Source organism: Eriocheir sinensis, chromosome 25 (assembly GCF_024679095.1).
Source record: "Eriocheir sinensis breed Jianghai 21 chromosome 25, ASM2467909v1, whole genome shotgun sequence".
NCBI classification, from domain to species: domain Eukaryota; kingdom Metazoa; phylum Arthropoda; class Malacostraca; order Decapoda; family Varunidae; genus Eriocheir; species Eriocheir sinensis.
This window is the reverse complement of record NC_066533.1, coordinates 17,275,557-17,295,556: the sequence shown is the minus strand read 5'-3', so window position 1 is coordinate 17,295,556 and position 20,000 is coordinate 17,275,557. Positions and strand designations below refer to the sequence as shown.

The following is a 20,000-nucleotide window of genomic DNA, read 5'->3' as shown; positions in this document are numbered from 1 at the left end:
GAAGGGAAGGGGAGAGAAGGAATGGAAAGGAAGGGAGGGGAGGAAGGCAAGATGAAGGAATTAATGAAGGGAAGGAAGAAAGGGTAACATAATTATATAAGAAGGAAGGGAAGGGAAGGGAAGTATATTAGGGAAGGAAAAGGAAGGAAGGGAAGGGAAGAATATTAGGGAAGGGAAAGGAAGGGAAGGGGATGAAGGAAGGGAGGAAGGGAAGAATATTAGGAAGGGAAGGGAAATGAGAGGAAAGGAAGGGAATGGAAGGGAAGAATATAAGGGAAGGGAAGGGAAGGGAGGGGAGGAAGGGAAGGGAAGGGAAGAATATTAAGGGTTTTGATGGCATGAGTCCAGAAAACGTGTGTGTGTGTGTGTGTGTGTGTGTGTGTGTGTCGGGCCCTTCACCGCATAGAATGTATAGGAGAGAAGGAATAGAGGGGAGGGAGAAAGGGGAGGTAAAACATGTGAGGAAAGGAGAGAAAGAAGAAAGGAAGAAAGGAAGGATGAAAGGAAAGAAAGAACGAATGGAGGAAGGAGAGAAAGAGAGAGATAATAAAGTAAGAGAGAGAGAGAGAGAGAGAGAGAGAGAGAGAATAAAGTAAGGAAAGGAAGGAGAGAAGGGAGAGAAAGGAAATAAACTTAGAATGCGAAATCCGCCACCACCACCACCATCATCACCACCACCACCACCACCACCATCACCACACCACCATCACCACCACCACCACCACCATCACCACCGCGAACACAATTTCCTTTCCATCACACCCAATCTTGACCATTCCCTTTCCTTAGTCCATGTGGAGGTGGTGGAGGTGGAGGTGGAGGAGGAGGTGGAGGAGAATGAGTTTATATCTATCTTGGGAAATGGAGGGAGGTGGGGAGGGGAGATGGGGGACGTGGGGAGTGAGTGGGGAGTTTGAATGGGGAGTTAAATCATAAGAAGTAAGGGTTGTTTAGGTGGAATGGGGGAGTGGGGAGGTTAGAAGTGGGTGAGGTTATGGGTGGATGTTAGTGGGGAGGGTAACAGAACCGATGGGGGAGATGAAATGGGTGGGTTGGGAAAGAGTGGGGGAGTTTAAGGGGTGGGGTGATTAAAGAGTGGGGTGGTAGGAAGCAGGAAATGGGAAGTGGGTGAGAAATGGGCGGGGAGAAAGCAAGTAGGAGGTGAATAGGTGTGGATATGGGCGGGGTGTTTAGATTACATGGGTGAAAGATGGATGGGAGGAATAGGTTTGAGTGGACAGGGTGGAGAGGTGGAAGAAAAAGTGGGTGGGGAGAAAGTGGGTGTAATAGATGGGGTGTAATCTTGTGAATATGTTAGATGGACGAGAGAGGTGAGCGGGGTGGATAGGTACTAGTGGGCGTGGTGTGTGTGTTTTGGGTGGGCGGGGAGTAGCCAGGATGGGCGGGGAGTAGGTGGGGTGGGTGGGCGGATGGGCGTCATGGCGAAGCAGCGTTAGTCTGTGCGCGCGAGGGCAGGGCGGCGGGCGGGTGGAGAGGGCGAAGAGAGAGAAAGAGAGAGAGGTAGAGAGTGAGAGAGAGAGAGGCGGGTGGCTGTGGTGTTGACTGCAAGCTCGGCCACTCACCACTCACCTCCACCACCTCCAGCATCATCACCACCGCCGCGTGTGTGTGTACGTGTCCATATCTACCTGTGTCCATATCTACCTGTGTCCGAGTCAAGCCGTGTTTCCCGTTTCGCTGTGTCCCGTGTTATAAGCGATACGAGTTGATATGTGTTTATGTGTCCGGGAGTACGTGTTCAAGCCGTGTCCTGAAGCACCTGTGTCTTGATCCGTGTGTCCGCACTGTGTTTACCTGTGTCCAGAGGGAGGTTATGTGTCTTCTGCGTCCTTGAAAAGTGTCACATTGAGAGGAAAAGTGGGAAGGAAAATGATCGAGGAAAAAGAATGATGTTATTAATGAAAGATAAATATTGATATAGGCCTACTAATTAGTGAGTGATATCCACCCATGTCATTACTTCGGCTATACGTATACGTCTGTCTGTCCGTTCATGTGGCTCCCGTGTCCTAACGTCTCCAAGCTATGACTTTTCCTCGTGTTTTTTTTATTTTATTTATTTATTATTTTTTTTACAGCAAAGGAGACAGCTCAAGGACACACAAAAAAGGAAACAATAATAATAATAAATAAATAAAAAAAGCCCGCTACTCGCTGCTCCTAAAAAGAATCCAAAGAGGTGGACGTGTGCGTGTGTTTGTGTGTTTGACTTTCCGTGTACCGAAGACATGCATCAATTTCAAGAGATCGGAAAGCTATTGACTGGTATTGATGTCCACGTGGCATCTGAACGTGTCCTATCATGTTCCAGCGCGTGAGAAGTGGAGCAATATCTCATTCCTCAGCAAGATATGAACGTTGGCCATTCCCTTGCATTCCTTTACGTGGGGTTTGTTTCACAGTGAGTTTGGGACATGTTACATACGAGTCTAAGTGTCCGTAAGCGATTGGAACGTTATTGAAAGTGTCCACAAGAAAAATAGAGTAGATTACCTTGCTCTTAAACCTACCACGCCCTTACTAGTGTCCTAAAACGGTGTCCAGTGTCGTGATAAAGCGATTGGAACCTTATATATAGTGTCCACAAGGCAAATAGAGTAGTTTTCCTTATAGTTGTCCTTAAAATCGGTGTCCAAGTCTTGGTTTACGTTTTAATAGCAAGACATAACATAGCATCCCTTTCCCTAAATTTCCCTGGCTAGCAAAACGACCCCCTTAATGGAACTGGATATCAAGACGAGACCCTTAATGGAAACCAGACCACACGATACCTTGCCCCTAAAACACACAAGATCAGCCCTTTAGCGAGTGTTTGTGTTGCTGGGCTTGCGTTGCGTGTGTCCGAGTGTTGCTTCAGGTGTGTTGCGTGTGGAGTCCAGTGTTGCTTGTGCCCAGGTAACGGTGATTGGTTGATTGGAAAGGTGTTGAGATGATGGTGATAGTGATTGTGATTTTCTTGAAGTGATTTTTTTTTGTTTGTTTTTGTTTTGTTTTAAGGGAAGGGTGGAATGGGTGGGTGGTTAATGGGGGGGGGGGAGATAGAAGGGTGACTTAAATAGAATGGAGTTTTTATTATTATTTTCTTTGTTGTTTATTAATTGTTGTTGAAATATTGAAGTTTTAAAGAGAGAGAGAGAGAGAGAGAGAGAGAGAGAGAGAGAGAGAGAGAGAGAGAGAGAGGAGTCGAGTTAGAGCAGTAAATAAAGGGAGAAAGAGAGAGTTAAAGAGATAGAAATGAAGAGGAAGGGTGTGGGTCAACTGCTCTCTCTCTCTCTCTCTCGTTCTTGAAGTAGTAAGAAAGTGTGTCAAGGACGAGGAGGAGGTGATGATGAGTGACCTTCCACCACCATCATCATCATCATCATCATCATCATCATCATCATCATCATCATCATCACCACCACCATCACCACCACCACCACCACCATCTGATTAGTGTGACAGTAATATCCACATGAAGCATAAAGAAGAAGAGGAGGAGAAGGAGGAGAAGGAGGAGGAGGAGCAGGAGGAGGAGGAGGAGGAGGAGGAGGAGGAGGAGGAAGAAGAAGAAGAGCGTGGGAGATATTAAGTTTTCGGTTACAATCTTCACACACACACACACACACACACACACACACACACACACACACCCTTCCTGTCCTCTTTTTTTGGGGTCGTTCAGGGAAAGGGGAGGAAGCGTGGGAAAGGAAGAGGAAGAGGAAGAGGAAGAGAGGCAGAATGGAGAGAAGGAATGTGAGAGAAAGAGAGGGAGGGGGGAGGAGGAGGAGGAGGAGGAAAAAATAGTACTTTGACCCGTGGAGAGAAAGGAAAACAGGAAGAAGAGGAGGGAGAGGAGGAGGAGGAGGAGGAAAAGGAAATAAATAAAAGGGAAAATGAAGAAAAAGTGATAAATTTAATAATAAGAAAATAAAGAAAAGAAAAGAAAGATCATAAAACTTCATATAGCCTATTTTGTTTGTTAAAGAAAGAAAGAAAGATAGAAAAAAAGTTAAAGAAATAATACAAAAATGTTGGGAAAAGTCAGATTGCCCAGGTAAAAACTCTCTCTCTCTCTCTCTCTCTCTCCCCCCCCCTGAATTATTGATGTCTATCGAGTCTATTTTCTATTTTTCTTTTTTTTTCTTTTTTTTTTTTCTTTTTTCCGGGGCAGCTTTTGTTGTTTTTTACCTGTTGTTTTAAAAGGTGCTAATTAGGTTTTCTCTCTCTCTCTCTCTCTCTCTCTCTCTCTCTCTCTCTTGAGAGAGAGAGAGAGAGAGAGAGAGAGAGAGAGAGAGAGAGAGAGAGAGAGAGAGAGAGTTTTATATCTTTTTATCCTCCTCCTCTCTCTCTCTCTCTCTCTCTCTCTCTCTCTCTCTCTCTCTCTCTCTCTCTCTCTCTCTCTCTCTCTCTCTCTCTCTCTCACACACACACACACACACACACACACACACACACACACACACACACGATATTTACTCTCCCTCTCTCAAACATTTATAGTTATAGAACAGCGACTGAGTTTTGTTCGGTGTCAAGGAGGAGGAGGAGGAGGAGGAGGGAAGAAGGAAGAAAGAGGAAGAGACAGAAAACGGAAACCTAAAAAGAGACATTGAAGCCGGATTGAGAAGAAGAAGAAGAAGAGGAAGAAGAAGAAGAAGAAGAAGAAGAAGAAGAAGAAAACGCAAACAAGAGTAGGCCTAGTAATTGGAATCAGACAGTAGCAAGAGGAGGAGGAGGAGGAGGAGGAAGAGGAGGAGGAGGGCTTTCTCTCCCGCCAGGAAATTAATGCCTCCTTACCTCCATTACTGAGAGAGAGAGAGAGAGAGAGAGAGAGAGAGAGAGAGAGAGAGAGAGAGAGAGAGAGAGATTAGAAAAAAAGAAAGAATAGGAAGAGGGAATTAAGAGGAAAAAGGAGAGAGGAAGAAAAAGGAGGAAAAAGGAAGAAACAGAAGAGAGAGGAGGAAGAGGAAAGAGGGAGAAACGGGAGAAGAATGAAGAAAACTTTAGAAGGAAGGAAGGAAGGTAAGAGGAAGAGAAGAAATGAAAGAAAAGGGAAAGGAAATCAAGAGGGAGAAGAAGAGGAAGAGGAAGATCGTGTGGGCCAAAGGGATTAACTGCATCAAGCTTCTTACTTTGAAGAGGAAAGGAGGGGAAAAAAAGAGGAAGGAGGGAGAAAGAGAGAAAGAGGGAAAGAGAGAAAGAAAGAGAAAGATAGAAACGAAGAAAAGTAAAGAGGAAGAGAAGGAAAGAGAGAAAGAAAGAGAGAGAGAAAGATAATAAAAAAAGAGTAAAGAGGAGAAAGAGATAAACGGAGTGGACGAGGAAGAGAAATGGAGATAGAAGAAAGGAAATAAAGAGAGGAGAAAGAGAGAATGAAAGGAGAGAAAAGAAGAAAATAAGAAAGGAAAGAAAGATGAAAAGAAATATAAGAAAGATAATAATAATAATAATAATAATAATAATAATAATAATAATAATAACAAAGAAGAAGATTAATTTAAGGATAAGACGAGATTGAAAGACAGTCCGATTAAATACTCCTCTTTGAAGTCCTCCTCCTCCTCCTCCTCTTCCTCCTCCTCCCCCTCCACCTCCTCTTCCGTCACGTAAGGCTGTGAAGATATTTTTGTCCTCAGTGACGTGTGTGTGTGTGTGTGTGTGTGTGTGTGTGTGTGTGTGTGTGTGTGTGTGTGGGTGGGTGGGTGTGTGAGGAAGAGAGAAATAAGAGCGGTACCGGAATGAAAGAAGAGGAGGAGGAGGAGGAAGAGGAGGAGGAGGAGGAAGAGGAAGAGGAAGAGGAGGAGGAGGAGGAGGAGGATGACATGTGATCGCATAAAGTTTGTTCTTGATCATCTGAGGTGCCGAAGAGAGAGAGAGAGAGAGAGAGAGTAGAGAGTAGAGAGGAGTCTTATGTATGATGGATGTCAAAGTAGGACTCTCTCTCTCTCTCTTCTCTCTCTCTCTCACGTCATATTTAAAGGGACTGTCCTTATGTCTTTTGTTTATAATCTTTGAAGGAAAGGAAAACAAACATGGAGGAGGAGGAGGAGGAGGAGGAGGAGGAGGAGGAGGAGGAGGAGGAGGAGGAGGAGGAGGAGGAGGTCCCACGTGGAGATATTATTTCTCAACTTTATTCACTAACAAATCAATGAGAGAGAGAGAGAAAGGGCAGTGGGTTGCCTTCGGGTGATCAATACCACCACCACCACAACCTCCACCACCACCACAACCTCCACCACCACCACCACCAACAGCACAACCACCACAACCACCACCACCACCACTACCACCATTATGTCATCAACCAGTCCACCAAAATCAAAATCACCATCATTTCCATTTTGGTGGTGATGGTGGTGGTGATGAAGGCAGCTGATGACCCACTTTTTACGTGGTTAAGCGACTGCGACGGAAAGGAGGAGGAGGAGGAGGAGGAGGAGGAGGAGGAGGAGGAGGAGGAGGAGGAGGAGGAAACATGGAAACGCAGGCAACAGAAAGCCTATTGGCTCATTACGAGGTTGCCCGCTTTGGTGATTTAATCTGCTCGACAGCCTGGGGCCTGGGGAGCAGATGAAAGCACCTCGACATTGAGGAGCAGATGAAAGCGCCTCGATATTGAGGAGCAGATGAAAGCAACTCAATATTCAGTTTACTCCCGACGCAGCGAAGTGACGGTCGATTCTATATTTGAAGGAGTTGATAGTATTCGCATTTACTACTTCTGAAGGAAGATTGTTCCAGTGACGGATGACTCGGTTTGAAAAGAAACTCCTTCCGATGTCTGTGTTACATCGACTAGACTGAATGGGTAAACCGTTATTTCTAGTTCTTAGGTTGGTTTGCAATTCAAAGAAATTGGAGTAATCGACGTTATTGAATTTTTCAGATACTTGAGAACTTGAATCATATCTCCTCGTAGGCGTCTTTTCTCCAATGTAAAGAGATTGAGTCGCTTGAGTCGTTCCTCGTACGATTGAGCCCTTAAGGTTGGTATCATTTTCGTGGCGCGTCGTTGAATCCTTTCCAGTAAATCAATGTCCTTTCTGTAATTAGGAGACCAGAACTGTACTGCATACTCGAGGTGCGGTCTTACCATGGAATTATACAAGGATAGCATCACGTCTGGCGTTTTACACTCGAAGTTCCTCGCTATGAACCCGAGCATAGTGTTGGCTTTGTTGTATGCTTTTTTACAGTGATTCGCGTGTTTCAGGTCACTGCTGATAGTGACTCAAGATCCTTTCCTCCTGCATCGCTTGCAGAGGTCTAAAATAAATGATTTATGTGTGTTTACTATTTCTGGACCCAATGTGCATGACTTTGCATTTGTCAACATTAAAGGACATTTGCCATTTTCCGACCATTCGATAATGTGATTGAGGTCTTTCTGAATGATTTCGCAGTCGGTCTTTGTGAGGGCCTTTCCCCACCTTAGTGTCATCAGCAAATTTCGATATTGTGGATTTCAGTCCTGATTCGAGGTCGTTGATATATATGATGAAGAGAATGGGTCCCAGCACTGACCCTTGAGGCACTCCACTAGTGACTGGAAGCCAATCGGAAGGCTGTCCGTTGAGTAGTACTCGTTGTTTTCTGTCGGTGAGCCAATCTCTTATCCACGCGATCAGATTGGCTCCAATGCCGAGTGCAGTTTTTGCTGAGTCGCTCGTGCGGTACCTTGTCGAAGGCTTTCTGAAAGTCCAGGTATATAACATCACTGGGGATGTGGGCATCCCAGTTCTTATATATACCTTGGAAGAAGTCTAATAAATTCGTTAGGCAGGAGCGCTTGTTTCTGAAGCCATGCTGGGTGTCGGAGATTACATTATTGTCTTCTAGAAACTTAACAAGTTTGTCTCTAATAATCTTTTCGAGTATTTTCCTGCCACTGATGTCAAACTTATGGGCCTGTAGTTTAATGCAACGCTTTTGTCTCCTTTTTGAAAATTGGTGTTACGTTCGCCATCTTCCAGTCTTCCGGGACCTTTTCAATTGAACAGACTGGTTGAATATGTTAGTGAGTGGCTGAAGTATTTGTTGTTTAAGCTCTTTTAATAACCGCGGGACAAACCGTCAGGTCCTGTTGACTTGTTCGTGTCGAGTTTATCCAAATACTCTTTCACTTCTTGGTCGCATATTGAGTCAATTTTCAGGGCGTGATTCCCTCGGCGGGTCAGGGTTCTCAGGCATGGTTTCGATGTTCTCGACTGTGAATACGGATGCGAAGTTACTGTTGAGGATTCTGGCCATCTGTTTACTGTCCTGAGTTGCAGCTCCAGTCTCGTCTGTCAGGGGACCAATATTGGATTTTACTTTCTTTTTCGATCTGATGTATGTGAAGAATTTTTTTGAGTTTGTCTTGATGTCACGCGCTATTTGTTTTTCGTAGTTGCGTTTACTACTCCGAATAAGGGTGCGACAAGCTCTGAGGCTGTTGTGGTACTGAGTACGGGCTTCGGCCGTGTCATTCTCTTTCTGTAGGTTATAATTCCTTTTTTTTAAGTTTACCGCCCTTTTTATTTCTCTGGTCATCCACGGTGGATCTACGGCACCATTTACTCGCCTGGGTTTCGTCGGCACTGTAGCCTTTTCTACTCCCAAAAGCTTATCTTTGAAGTTGTTCCACACGTTGATGAGTTGATGGTGAGAGAGAGAGAGAGAGAGAGAGAGAGAGAGAGATTAAAGGACATTGTTTGTTAAGCAAATCTGAAATAGGTTGACAGGAGGAGGAGAAGGAAGAGGAGGAGGAGGAGGAGAAAGAAGAGGAGGAGGAGGAGGAAGAAGAGGAAGAGGAGGAGGGGGACTAAGCAATTTAAAAGTTAATCTAATATCTGTGAAAATAATAAACTGGATACAAATTAGGATGATTAACACACACACACACACACACACACACACACACACACACACACACACACACACACGAAAAGTAAAATTGGCTGTTGGAACATTATTTAAGCCTAACAATATATTAATAATTTCTACATCACACTCTTCTCCTCCTCCTCCTCCTCCTCCTCCTCCTCCTCTTCCTCCAATTTAATCTGTTTGTTTATTTTTTGTCCTGATAAATTAGTGTGTGTGTGTGTGTGTGTGTGTGTGTGTGTGTGTGTGTGTGTGTGTGTGTGTGTGTGTGTGTGTGTCTGACGTCGGTCGTTCGTCTTTAAAACTACAATATATTCCTCTAAAACAAGAAATCTCTCTCTCTCTCAACTAGAGTAGAAATGCAACGTTTTGGAGCCTTCTGATTAATGTAAAATCACTTAGGTTTAAGGACAGACCACCAAGTCTGGACCATGGGGTCTGTGTGGTCTGATTTTCTATGTAATTCTATGTAATTCTCTCTCTCTCTCTCTCTCTCTCTCTCTCTCTCTCTCTCTCTCTCTCTCTCATATTTCCTCCTCATCCTCACATTTATATGATCACTCACCTCGTTTTATGGTTCCTCCTCCTCCTCCTCCTCCTCCTCCTCCTCTTCCTCCAAACATCTTTTTATCACTTATTTTCCTTCCTTTCTCTTTCCTTCCTTCGCTTTCATAACCTATCTTATTTTTACTTCTTCTTTATACCATCTTTCTTTTGTTACCCTCTTCATTCTCCTTTCCTTTTCTCTCTTCTTCACTTTTTTCTCCTTTTTTCTTTCATACTTTTTCTATCCTCTCTTCTCCTATTCTTTTGTTCTTTCTTCCCTTCCATTATCTCCAACTGTTCCTCTCCATTCCTTTCCTTTTCTTCTGTTCTTTTCTCTCTCCTCCTTCTCAATATCCTCTTTTCTTTTCCCTTTTCTTCTTCTTCCATCCCCTCTTCTTTCCCCTTCTTCCTTCCTCTCCTCCTCCATCTCATTTCTCCTCCTTTACTCTACTTTACAAAACAACAACAAAAATAATGAAAATCCTCACACACAAAAAAAAACGTTCTCTTTTTCAAACGTTTCTTTTCGTCCTTGGCAACGTTTTTGAACCCTGTGAACGTTGTCATTACACAGTGCTTAATGCCTTGCCCTCCTCCTCTCCTCCTCCTCCTACTCCTTCTAGCTGGTGAATCATATTGTATTATTCGAGGGATAGAGAGAGGAGAGGAAGGAGGGGGAGGAGGAAGAAGAAGAAGAAGAAGAAGAAGAAGAATGAAAACGAGTGTAATGTTACCTTAATATTATATACTTTTTCTTTTCTTTCTTCCTTCCTTCCTTCCTTCCTTCCTTCTTTCCTTCTTTCCTTCCTTCCCTCCTTCCTTCCTTTCTTTCTTTCTTTCTCTAAAAATAAAATGGCTCAAGGGATGTTAGAGAGAGAGAGAGAGAGAGAGAGAGAGAGAGTTAATACATTACCTGGATCCACCTGTTTAATTATTTTTCCTTTACCTGTTCATTTGCGTCTCGCCGTAAACACCTGAGACTCACCTGGGAGCCGAGATTAGTGTGTGCGTGTGTGTGTGTGTGTGTGTGTGTGTGTGTGTGTGTGTGTGTGTGTGTGTTTTCTTTGATAATTTTCTCTTTCTGTGTGTCTGTCTGTCTATTGGTTTGTCTGTCTGTCTATTGGTTTGTCTGTCTGTCTGTCTCTTTGTCTGTCTGTCTGTCTCTTTTTGTCTCTATTTCTCTATTATCTCTTTTCTCTTCTCTCTCTCTCTCTCTCTCTCTCTCTCTCTCTCTCTCTCTCTCTCTCTCTCTCTCTCTCTCTCTCTGTCTCTCTCTCTCTCACGTTATGTCCAGATGTTATGTTCGAAGAAGAGAAATGAAGGAGAGGAGAAAAATAATGAAGAAGAGAAGAGAAGGGGAGGAAAGAGTGGAGGAGGAATGCTTGGATGGGAGATAGGAGAGAAAAATTGTCTCTCACCTCGAAGGGAGAGAAAGTGGAGGAGAAGAGGAGGAGGAGGAGGAGGAATGCGAACTGGAGGTATTGTAGGGATGGAGGGAAAGAGAGAGGGAGGGAGAATGTGTAATGGAATGATGAGAGAGAGAGAGAGAGAGAGAGAGAGAGAGTAGTGCAGGGCTCTACCGGACATTGGAAGTGTTATGAATGTGACTCACCAATTAGAGGAGGAGGAGGAGGAGGAGGAGGAGGAGGAGGAGGAGGAGGAAGATTTAGACTTTGTAGGAGGCGTTGCAGAATCCGAGTGAGATGTCCTTCCTTTCCTTTCCTCCTCCTCCTCCTCCTCCTCCTCCTCCTCCTCCACCTTGCATATTCTCTCCATCTGGCTCCCTTACTTTCCTCCATTCCCAATTATTGATATTTTTTTTGTCTCCATTTTACGAACTTCTCTCTCCCTCCTCCTCCTCCTCCTCCTCCTCCTCTTCCTCTTCTCTCCCTCCTCCTCCTTCTCCACGTCTCTCCAATTAATTTTTCTCTCCACCTCTTCAGATATCTTCCTCCACCCACCCGTTGCCTCCTCCTCCTCTTCTTCTTCCTCCTTCTCCTCTTCCTCCTCCTCCTCCTCCTCCTGAAATAGTATTCCTGTTTTTTTTCTGCTCTCTATTTCGATTTTTCTTCTTTTCTTCTTCTTTTTCTTCTTCCTCTTCCTCTTCCGTTTACGAAGGGAATATTGCAAGGAAGGGAATGTTAAGTATTATGATATTCCTCCTCCTCCTCCTCCTCCTCTGCCTACACCTCCTTCGCATCCTCTTTCTCCTTCCCTTTCTCCTTCTTCCCTTCCTCAATTTCTCTGTCCTCCTCCTCCTCCTCCTCCTCCTCCTCCTTCTCCTCCTGCGGTAAAGCTGCCATGGTCGAACACTCCTCCCGCTGTGTGTGTGTGTGTGTGTGTGTGTGTGTGTGTGTGTGTGTGTGTGTGTGTGTGTGTGTGTGTGTGTGTGTGTGTGTGTTTAATGATTTCCAAGTATTTCTCTTTTTTTTCTCTATGTCTTTCCTTCATCTTTCTTATCCATTCTTTTCTTCTCTCTTATCTCCATCATTTTTCCTTCCTGTTTATCTCCGGTTTTTGTATCTGTTTTTTTTCTCTTTCTTTCTTTTACTTCATTCCTCCTTCTTTTTCTCCTTCTCGATTTCTCTACTCCTTCTTTCATCTTCCTTCCTTCCTTCCTTCTTTCTTTCCTTCTTCTTTTTAACCCATTCCTTCATTCTTCCTCCCATTATCCTATTCTTTATATCTTCCCTCTTCTTTTTGTCTTATTCTCCTGTTTCTCCCTCCTTCTACTCTTCCTCTCCTCTCACCTCTTCCCTCTCCTTTTCCTTTTCTTCCATGTCTTCCTCTTCCTCTTCCTGATAGTCTTCCTCCTCCTCCTTCAGCTCCTCCTCTTCTTCTTTCTTTCATTCCGTCACACTCTTCCCTTCCTCCATACTTTTTTGCCTGCCTGCCTGCCTCCTCCACTTCCTCCTCCTCCTCCTCCTCCTCCTCCTCCTCCACCTAATTTTTTTCCCTACATTCGTCTGGGAAAGTTTAATGCAAAAATTGGGTAATGGCGGAAGAGAGAGAGAGAGAGAGAGAGAGAGAGAGAGAGAGAGAGGCGATAAAGAAGGAGCTGGAAAGGAGAGATAAGAGTGATATAGTCTCTCTCTCTCTCTCTCTCTCTCTCTCTCTCTCTCTCTCTCTCTCTCTCTCTCTCTCTCTCTCTCTCTCTCTCTCTCTCTCTCTCTCACCTCTCTATCTCCCTTTCTTTATCTCTCTTCCTTCCCCACCCTTCCCCCTTCCTTCCCCTTCCCTCCCCTTCACAGTCCAGCTCATCCTCTGTTAATTCCTCCTCCTCCTCCTCCTCCTCCTCTTCCTCCTCCTCCTCCACCGCCCACTGAGGCATTGTAGGTAAAGAAAGGGTGACAGGTGAGAGAGAGAGAGAGAGAGAGAGAGAGAGAGAGAGAGAGAATAGTGGATGATTTCATGGGTCAAGCGCTGGAGGAGGAGGAGGTGGAGGAGGTGGAGGACTAAAGGGAAGGGAAGGTTTGAAGGGGAAAGTTAAGACCCATGTTCATGACACTCTCTCTCTCTCTCTCTCTCTCTCTCTCTCTCTCTCTCTCTCTCTCTCTCTCTCTCTCTCTCTCTCTCTCTCTCTCTCTCTCTCTCTCTCTCTCTCTCTCTCACTATTGATCGTCGCCAGGTGGTTCTGACAACGTTTGTGTACCTCCCACCTCGCTGCCTTAAACGTTTCCATGCCTGAGAAACGTTTCCTCTCTCTCTCTCTCTCTCTCTCTCTCTCTCTCTCTCTCTCTCGCTCTCGCTCTCGCTCTCTGTCTCTTTCTCCTCCTCCTCCTCCTCCTCCACGTCATTCCTTCCTCCATTCTTCCTTATTTTCGTTGTATTTTCTTCCTCTCGATATAATTTTTCATGTTTATCTCCTCCTCCTCCTCCTCCTCCTCCTCCTCCTCCTCCTTATTTTCCTCTCTAGTGCCATTTGTCTACTGTGGTTGTGAGCTTCGTGGGAGGAGGAGGAAGAGGAGGAGGAGGAGGAGGAGGAAGAATGCGTGGGCGTGTCAGGATGGAGGAAGAAGATAAGGGAATATAAGAATTGAATGGGAGAGAGAGAGAGAGAGAGAGAGAGAGAGAGAGAGAATGCAGGACAATACTAAGATTCTTGGAGGAAGATAAGATAGAAATTCGTGGAGTGTCCTTGTTTTTGTTTCCCGAGGAGGAGGAGGAGGAGGAGGAAGAGGAAGAGAGGAAGAAGAAGAAGAAGAAGAACCGAAAGGAGAGAAAGGAAATTGTGGATAAGAAAAAGAGGCTGTACGGAATGGAAGAAAGAGTAGGAAAGTGAGATAAAGAGGAGGAGGAGGAGGAGGAGGAGAAGGAGGAGGAGGAATGGACAAGGTACTGGAGGGTACCTGGCTCGCTTTCCTTGATTGGCAATGCTCAGGTGATCCCAAGTGAGAAGGAGGAGGAGGAGGAGGAGGAGGAAAGGGAATGAAAGAGGAAAAGGATTTGAACTTGAAGAACTGAATGGCGGAGGAGAGGAGAAGGAAGGAGGGAAAGAGGGAAGGAAGTGGAGGAGAAGAGAGAAGATAAAAAAACAGGAGAAGATGAAATGGAGGAAAAGAAAGATGGGAAGAAGGGAAGGGGAGTATGAAGGAAGAGATAGGAAATAAATGTGAAGGAAAGGAAGAAGAAAAAAAGATGAAGAAAAAGATAAAGGGGAGGAAAGAGGAAAGAGATGACATAGAGAGGGAAGGGAGGTGATGGGGAGGATGAAGGAAAGAATACATGAAGAAGAGGAGGAAAAAGATGAAAGGAAGGGAATGAATGGAACAGGAATGGAACTAAAATATATATAGGAAAGAGGAAGAGGGTAAAAGAGGGGGAATAGAAGAGGGAGATGAATGGAATTTTAGAGAATGGAAGTAATGGAAAGGAGAAAGGAAAAGAATATATCTAAGAGAGGAAGAAGATGAAAGGAAGAATATGAATGGAACAGGAATGGAAATAAAATATAGAAGAGAGGAAGAGGATGAAAGAGGGGGATAGGAAAGGGAGAGGAGACGAATGAAAGATTAGAGAAGGGAGGAGGGGGAAGAGGAGATTTTAGATAGAATATGTATAAAGGGAAAGGGAGGGGAAAGTGAAGAGAGGAAAACAAAGGAAAGGAAGGGAGAGAGGGAGGGATGGAAGGGGAAAATAAAGGGGGGGAAGTGGAGGAAAGGGAGGAAAACAGGAAAGGAGGGAGAGAGGGAGGGATGGAAGGGAAAATAAAGGGAGGGAAGGGAAGGAAAGGAGGGAGAGAGGGAGGGATGGAAAGGAAAATAAAGGGAAGGAAAGGGAGGAAAACAAAGGAAAGGAAGGGAGAGAGGGAGGGAAGCAAGGTAAAAAAATATATATACCTTAAAACAAACAAACAAAAAAGAAAGAAATAACAAACAATTCCTTTAAATATCAATAGGAAAAAGAAAACGCTTGAGTAAGAAAGAAAAAGAAAAGAAAATCACTGGACACAAAGAAAACAGGAAAAGAAAAAAAATGTAAACTAAGAAATAAAGAAAAAAACACACAAAGAAAAGGAGATAAAGAAAGTAAAGAGTTAAACAAAGAAAAAAATAAAGAAAACAAAAAAACAAAAACAAATGAAAACAACACAACCTTAACAGTGACCAGATTCCCTTCACCACCACCACACCACCACACCCACCACACCCACCACACCCACACCATACCAGACCGGGCGTGTGTGGAAGGGGGTGAAGAGTGGGCCGAGGAGGGGAAGGGGGGGCGTATCCGTGGTGGGCGAGGGGGGCGAGCGAGCCATGGTGCGGGGGGCGTGAGGGCCAGGGTGGGCGGCTACCCGAAAACCCCCCAAAAAGCCGCCCATGAAAATTCGCAAACTTGAAAAAAAATCGCAAAATGGGAGAGAAAAGACCAGAGTTGAGTAGTCCCCTTCCGCCCCTGCCCCAGCCGCCCCCTCCTTCCTCCCCGCCCCCCGCCTGCCCCGCCCCGCCCCGCCCCGCCCCGTAGCTCGGCCCCATGTTGGCGGGCAGCGTGGAGGCGGTCCTGGGGGGTATGAGGCGGTACACGGACTTGAGGCGGTACTCCGAGACTGTGCTTCAGGGATGTCGACATTTTGCGACGGAGTGTGCGGTGAGTAGGGTGTGTGTGTGTGTGTGAGTGTGTGTGTGTGTGTGTGTGTGTGTGTGTGTGTGTGTGTGTGTGTGTGTGTGTGTGTGTCTCATTGTCTGTTTTTTTCCGTTTTTCTCTCTGTCTTTCTTGCTGTGAGTATGGAGTAAGTGAGAAGGGGTTGTGTTTGTGTGTGTGTATGTTTGTGTCTGTGTTTGTGTCTGTCTGTTTTTCTCTGTTCGTCTGTCTGTCTGTTTGTAGCTGTTTTTTTCTTTTTTGTTTGTTTTTTTGGTTATTTTTAACGTTTCTCATCGTTTTTGTTTTCTTTTTTTGTTCTAGTTTCTGTTCATATTCTTTTTGTTCTTATTTTCTTATCTTTTCTTCTTCTTCACCATGTCCTTCAATCTCCTCCTCGAAGCTTTCATTGGTTTCCTCATACCCTCCTCCTCCTCCTCCTCCTCCTCCTCCTCCTCCTCCTCCTCCTCCTCCTCCTCCTCCTTCAGCACCATTCTTCTCTTCCTCCAATCTCGACCAGGTGACAAGATGCCCTCCCTCCCTCCCTCCCTTCCTCTCTTCCCCTCTTTTTTTCCCTCCTTCCCTGAGTTCCCTCCCTCCTTCCTTCCCTCTTCTCTCTTCCCTCCTAAGGTGTATAAATTTCCTTCCCCTTCTCTCTCTCTCTCTCTCTCTCTCTCTCTCTCTCTCTCTCTCTCTCTCTCTCTCTCTCTCTCTCTCTCTCTCTCTCTCTCTCTCTCTCTCTCTCTCTCTCTCTCTCACCTGTCCTCTCCTTTACCTCACCTCTCATTAACCTTCCTCCTCCTCCTCCTCCTCTTCCTCCTCCTCTTCCTCTTCCTTCCTTCCCTCAATCTACTTCTCCTCCTCCATCATCTCTCCCTTCCTTCCTCCCTTCTCTCCTTCACACCCTTCAAATTATCCAACGATCGTCTCTCTCTCTCTCTCTCTCTCTCTCTCTCTCGTATAGCTACAAAAGGGATTAAATCGAGAGAGAGAGAGAAGAAGATACACCTTTGAATTATTTTGAACCCCCGGAGGAGGAGGAGGAGGAGGGAGAAGAAGAAGAGGAGGAGGAGGAGGAGGAGGAGGAGGAGGAGGAGGAGGAGGAGGAAGGTAGATAAGACAGCGTGTGATTAATTAACGAGTCTAAGAAAGGTGTGTTAATTAGTACAGGTAGATAGACAGACAGACAGGTAGACACATATATATAGCCAGGTATGTACTTATAAAAAAAACATGTACGTCTAATTCACATGTACACATATAAACACACACATGTACTTATTAACAGGTGTGTGTACGTAATCTAGACAGGTATGTGCACTAATTAACAGGTTTGCACATATAGACAGGTGTGAGAACAAGACTAAAGACAGGTGTGAACTCAGGTTTGTAAAGTCAGGTATATAAATTGTAATATAAAGGAACGGATGTAGAAATAACAGATTTGGAAAGTTTGGAAATATACAGAAAGAAAATAGAAAGACAGAGACAGATATAGATAGACAGGTGTGCAAAGAAACAGATGTATAAAGGGTATTAGGTTTGGAAAGCTTGGAAAGAAATAGAAAGAAAATAGAAAGACAGATATAGATAGACATGTATGGAAAAACAGATGTATAAAGCGTCAGGTTTGGAAAGTTTGGAATACATAGAAAGAAAACAAAGACAGAAAGGTAAAGATAGACAGATATATGGACAGACACATATGCATAAACAGGTGTGGAAAGACAGATATATATAGACTCAGGGGTTTAGATATACAGGTTTGGTTAAGACAGCTATAGAAAGGGACAGTTTTGGACAGGTAAGAGTATAAAAGTGACAGGTATTTGTAGGCAGGTGTGGAAAGACAGGTGTGTATGTTAAGACATATGTATATAGACCCAGGTGTTTAAATATCCAGGTTTGGTTAAGACAGCTATAGAAATTGACAGTTTTGGACAGTTAAGAGTATAAAAGTGACAGGTATGGGTAGGCAGGTGTGGAAAGACAGGTGTGTATGTTAAGACAGAAGTATACAGACCCAGGAGTTTAAATATCTAGGTTTGGTTAAGACAGCTATAGAAAGTGACAGTTTTGGACGGGTAAAAGTATAAGAGACAGGTGTGGAAAGACAGGTGTGAAGTGTCAGGTGTGGAGGGGCGAGGAAGAGTAATAAAGGTGGTGTACTGAGGGCAGGTGTGTGTGTGTGTGTGTGTGTGTGTGTGTGTGTGTGTGTGTGTGTGTGTGTGTGTGTGTGTGTGTGTGTGTGTGTGTAAGGGAGACTATAAAAATGGCTTCCTCTGTATTCATTTGGTTTTCTAGTTTATTTTATTTGTTTTTTCTTTATTTTTTCTTACTTTTTTTTTTTGGCATTTAATCTTTTTTTTTTTACTTTGCTCCGTTTTTCTCTCATTCTCTTCCTCTTTCTCTCTTCCTCTTTCTCTTCTCCTTTCTTTAGTTTCCTTTTGCTTCCTCATCTTTTGTATCTTCTCTTCTTCTTTCCTTCTTCTCCTTTTTTATCATCTCTCCTCTTCTCTCTCTTCTTTCTATTTATCATTGTTTTCTCTGCTATGTTCTTTTCGTCCATTCTTATCTCTTCTCTCTCTCTCTCTCTCTCTCTCTCTCTCTCTCTCTCTCTCTCTCTCTCTCTCTCTCTCTCTCTCTCTCTCTCTCTCTCTCTCTCTCTCTCTCTCTCTCTCTCTCTCTCTCTCTCTCTCTCTCTCTCTCTCTCTCTCCTTCTTTTCCCTTTCCTTCCCTTCTGTTCTCTTCCATAATCTTCTCTCTTGTTCCTCTCTTCCCTTCTCTCACATTTCTCTTCATTTTCTCTTCTCCATTTCTCCTCTTTTTCTTCACTTTATATTCTTCTCTTTCTCCTCTTTCTCTTCTTTCGTCGCTGCTCAACCTTTTTCCTCTCTTAAGTTTCTCGTTCTTATTTTCTCTTCTTCTTTCCTCTTCTCTCCTCTTCTCCTCCCCTCTTCTGTTCTCCTCCCCTCTTCTCTTCTTCCTCGTATCGCATTACAGTAAGTTTTACCCTCATTGTTCCCTCCAATACAATAATGTCTTCACTATATAATGTTACCTCCTCTTCCTCCTCCTCCTCCTCCTCCTCCTCCTCCTCCTCCTCTTTGTCCTCTTCATCCTCCTCCTCTTCCTCTGCGTTTACCATTATTTTTCGTTCCCTGGTTATTTTCTCTCTCTCTCTCTCTCTCTCTCTCTCTCTCTCTCTCTCTCTCTCTCTCTCTCTCTCTCTCTCTCTCTCTTTTATTCATTTTTTCTTCCTCTTCCTCTTTCATCTTCTACGTACATTGTCCTCCAGATGAGAGAGAGAGAGCTCTAGTGTTATTGCAATATTGAGAGCATGTGTGTGTGTGTGTGTGTGTGTGTGTGTGTGTGTGTGTAATTCGCTTCGTTTCTCTTCCCTTTAATCCTCTTTTATTCCTTCTTTCTTTTCCTTTTTTATTACTGTTTTTATCCATCTATTTTTTTCTTCCTTTTTTTTCCTTTCCATTAATTCTTTTCCTCGTTTTCACTTTCTCTTTCTTTTCCCTCTTAATCGCGTCTTACTTTTCACACCTGTTATTGATTGCTTCTGCGCACCTGTCCTTTTGTATCTGTGTTTCTCTCTCTCTCTCTCTCTCTCTCTCTCTCTCTCTCTCTCTCTCTCTCTCTCTCTCTCTCTCTCTCTCTCTCTCTCTCTCTCTCTCTCTCTCTCTCTCTCTCTCTCTCTCTATCTATCTATCTCTGTTTACCTTTCTCTTTAATTACTTTTTCTCGTCATTTTTATCTCCTCCTCCTCCTCCTCCTCCTCCTCCTCCTCCTCCTCCTCCTCCTCCTCCTCGTTGTATACCTGTTTGTTTTTCACCTGTCATTAGCACCTGCACCTCATTACCTTTTCTCTCCCTTCCCTCCCTTCCTCCCTCTTCTTCCCTCCCTTTCTCTTTTTTTCTCTCTCTTTTCCTCCTTTTGTCCTTCGTTGATCTCTTTCTTCCTCTTCTTCTTCCATTTTTTCCACTTCTTTATTCTTTTCTCATATATTTTCCTTTTCTTTTTCTTCATCTTTCTTTTCCTTATTTTCTTCCTCATCCTCCTTTTCCTCCTTCCTTTCTTCCTCATTTTTCTTCCTCCTCCTTTTCTCACATCCTTGTCTTCTTTACCATTTTTCTTCCTTGTAACCTTTTCTTCCTCCCACCCGTCCTCCTCTTTCCTCCTCCTCCTCCTCCTCCTCCTCCTCCTCCTCTTCCTCTTCCTCATTTAAGGCCTCACTTCCTCTTACTAATTGGTACTCATGGTCTTCTCTCTCCTTCACTCACATGCTAATACTCTCTCTCTCTCTCTCTCTCTCTCTCTCTCTCTCTCTCTCTCTCTCTCTCTCTCTCTCTCTCTCTCTCTCTCTCTCTCTCTCTCTCTCTCTCTCTCTCTCTCATAAATTATTCCTCAGGTTGCTTGCAGGTGTGTTAAGTGGGCGTGGCCTGGTGTGCTTCCTCTTTCTTTCCTCTTTATTTTCCTCTTTTTTCCTCTCCTCT

General features: G+C 44.3%; 1 protein-coding gene across 5 annotated transcripts in view; it reads left to right on the top strand.

Moving 5' to 3' along the window:
* LOC127003517 (GTPase-activating protein CdGAPr-like) overlaps positions 1–20,000 on the top strand; it is a 247,603-nt gene that overhangs the window by 96,605 nt on the left and 130,998 nt on the right. For 2 of the 5 annotated variants that reach the window (XM_050870329.1, XM_050870338.1), the window contains exon 1: positions 15,132–15,504. The exons of the other annotated variants lie outside the window; for them this stretch is intronic. In XM_050870329.1, coding sequence (XP_050726286.1) covers positions 15,391–15,504 — 114 coding nt within the window. In that variant the 5' untranslated portion in view covers positions 15,132–15,390. Of the gene's footprint in view, positions 1–15,131; positions 15,505–20,000 lie in introns of those variants that run through there. 5 annotated transcript variants of the gene reach the window in all.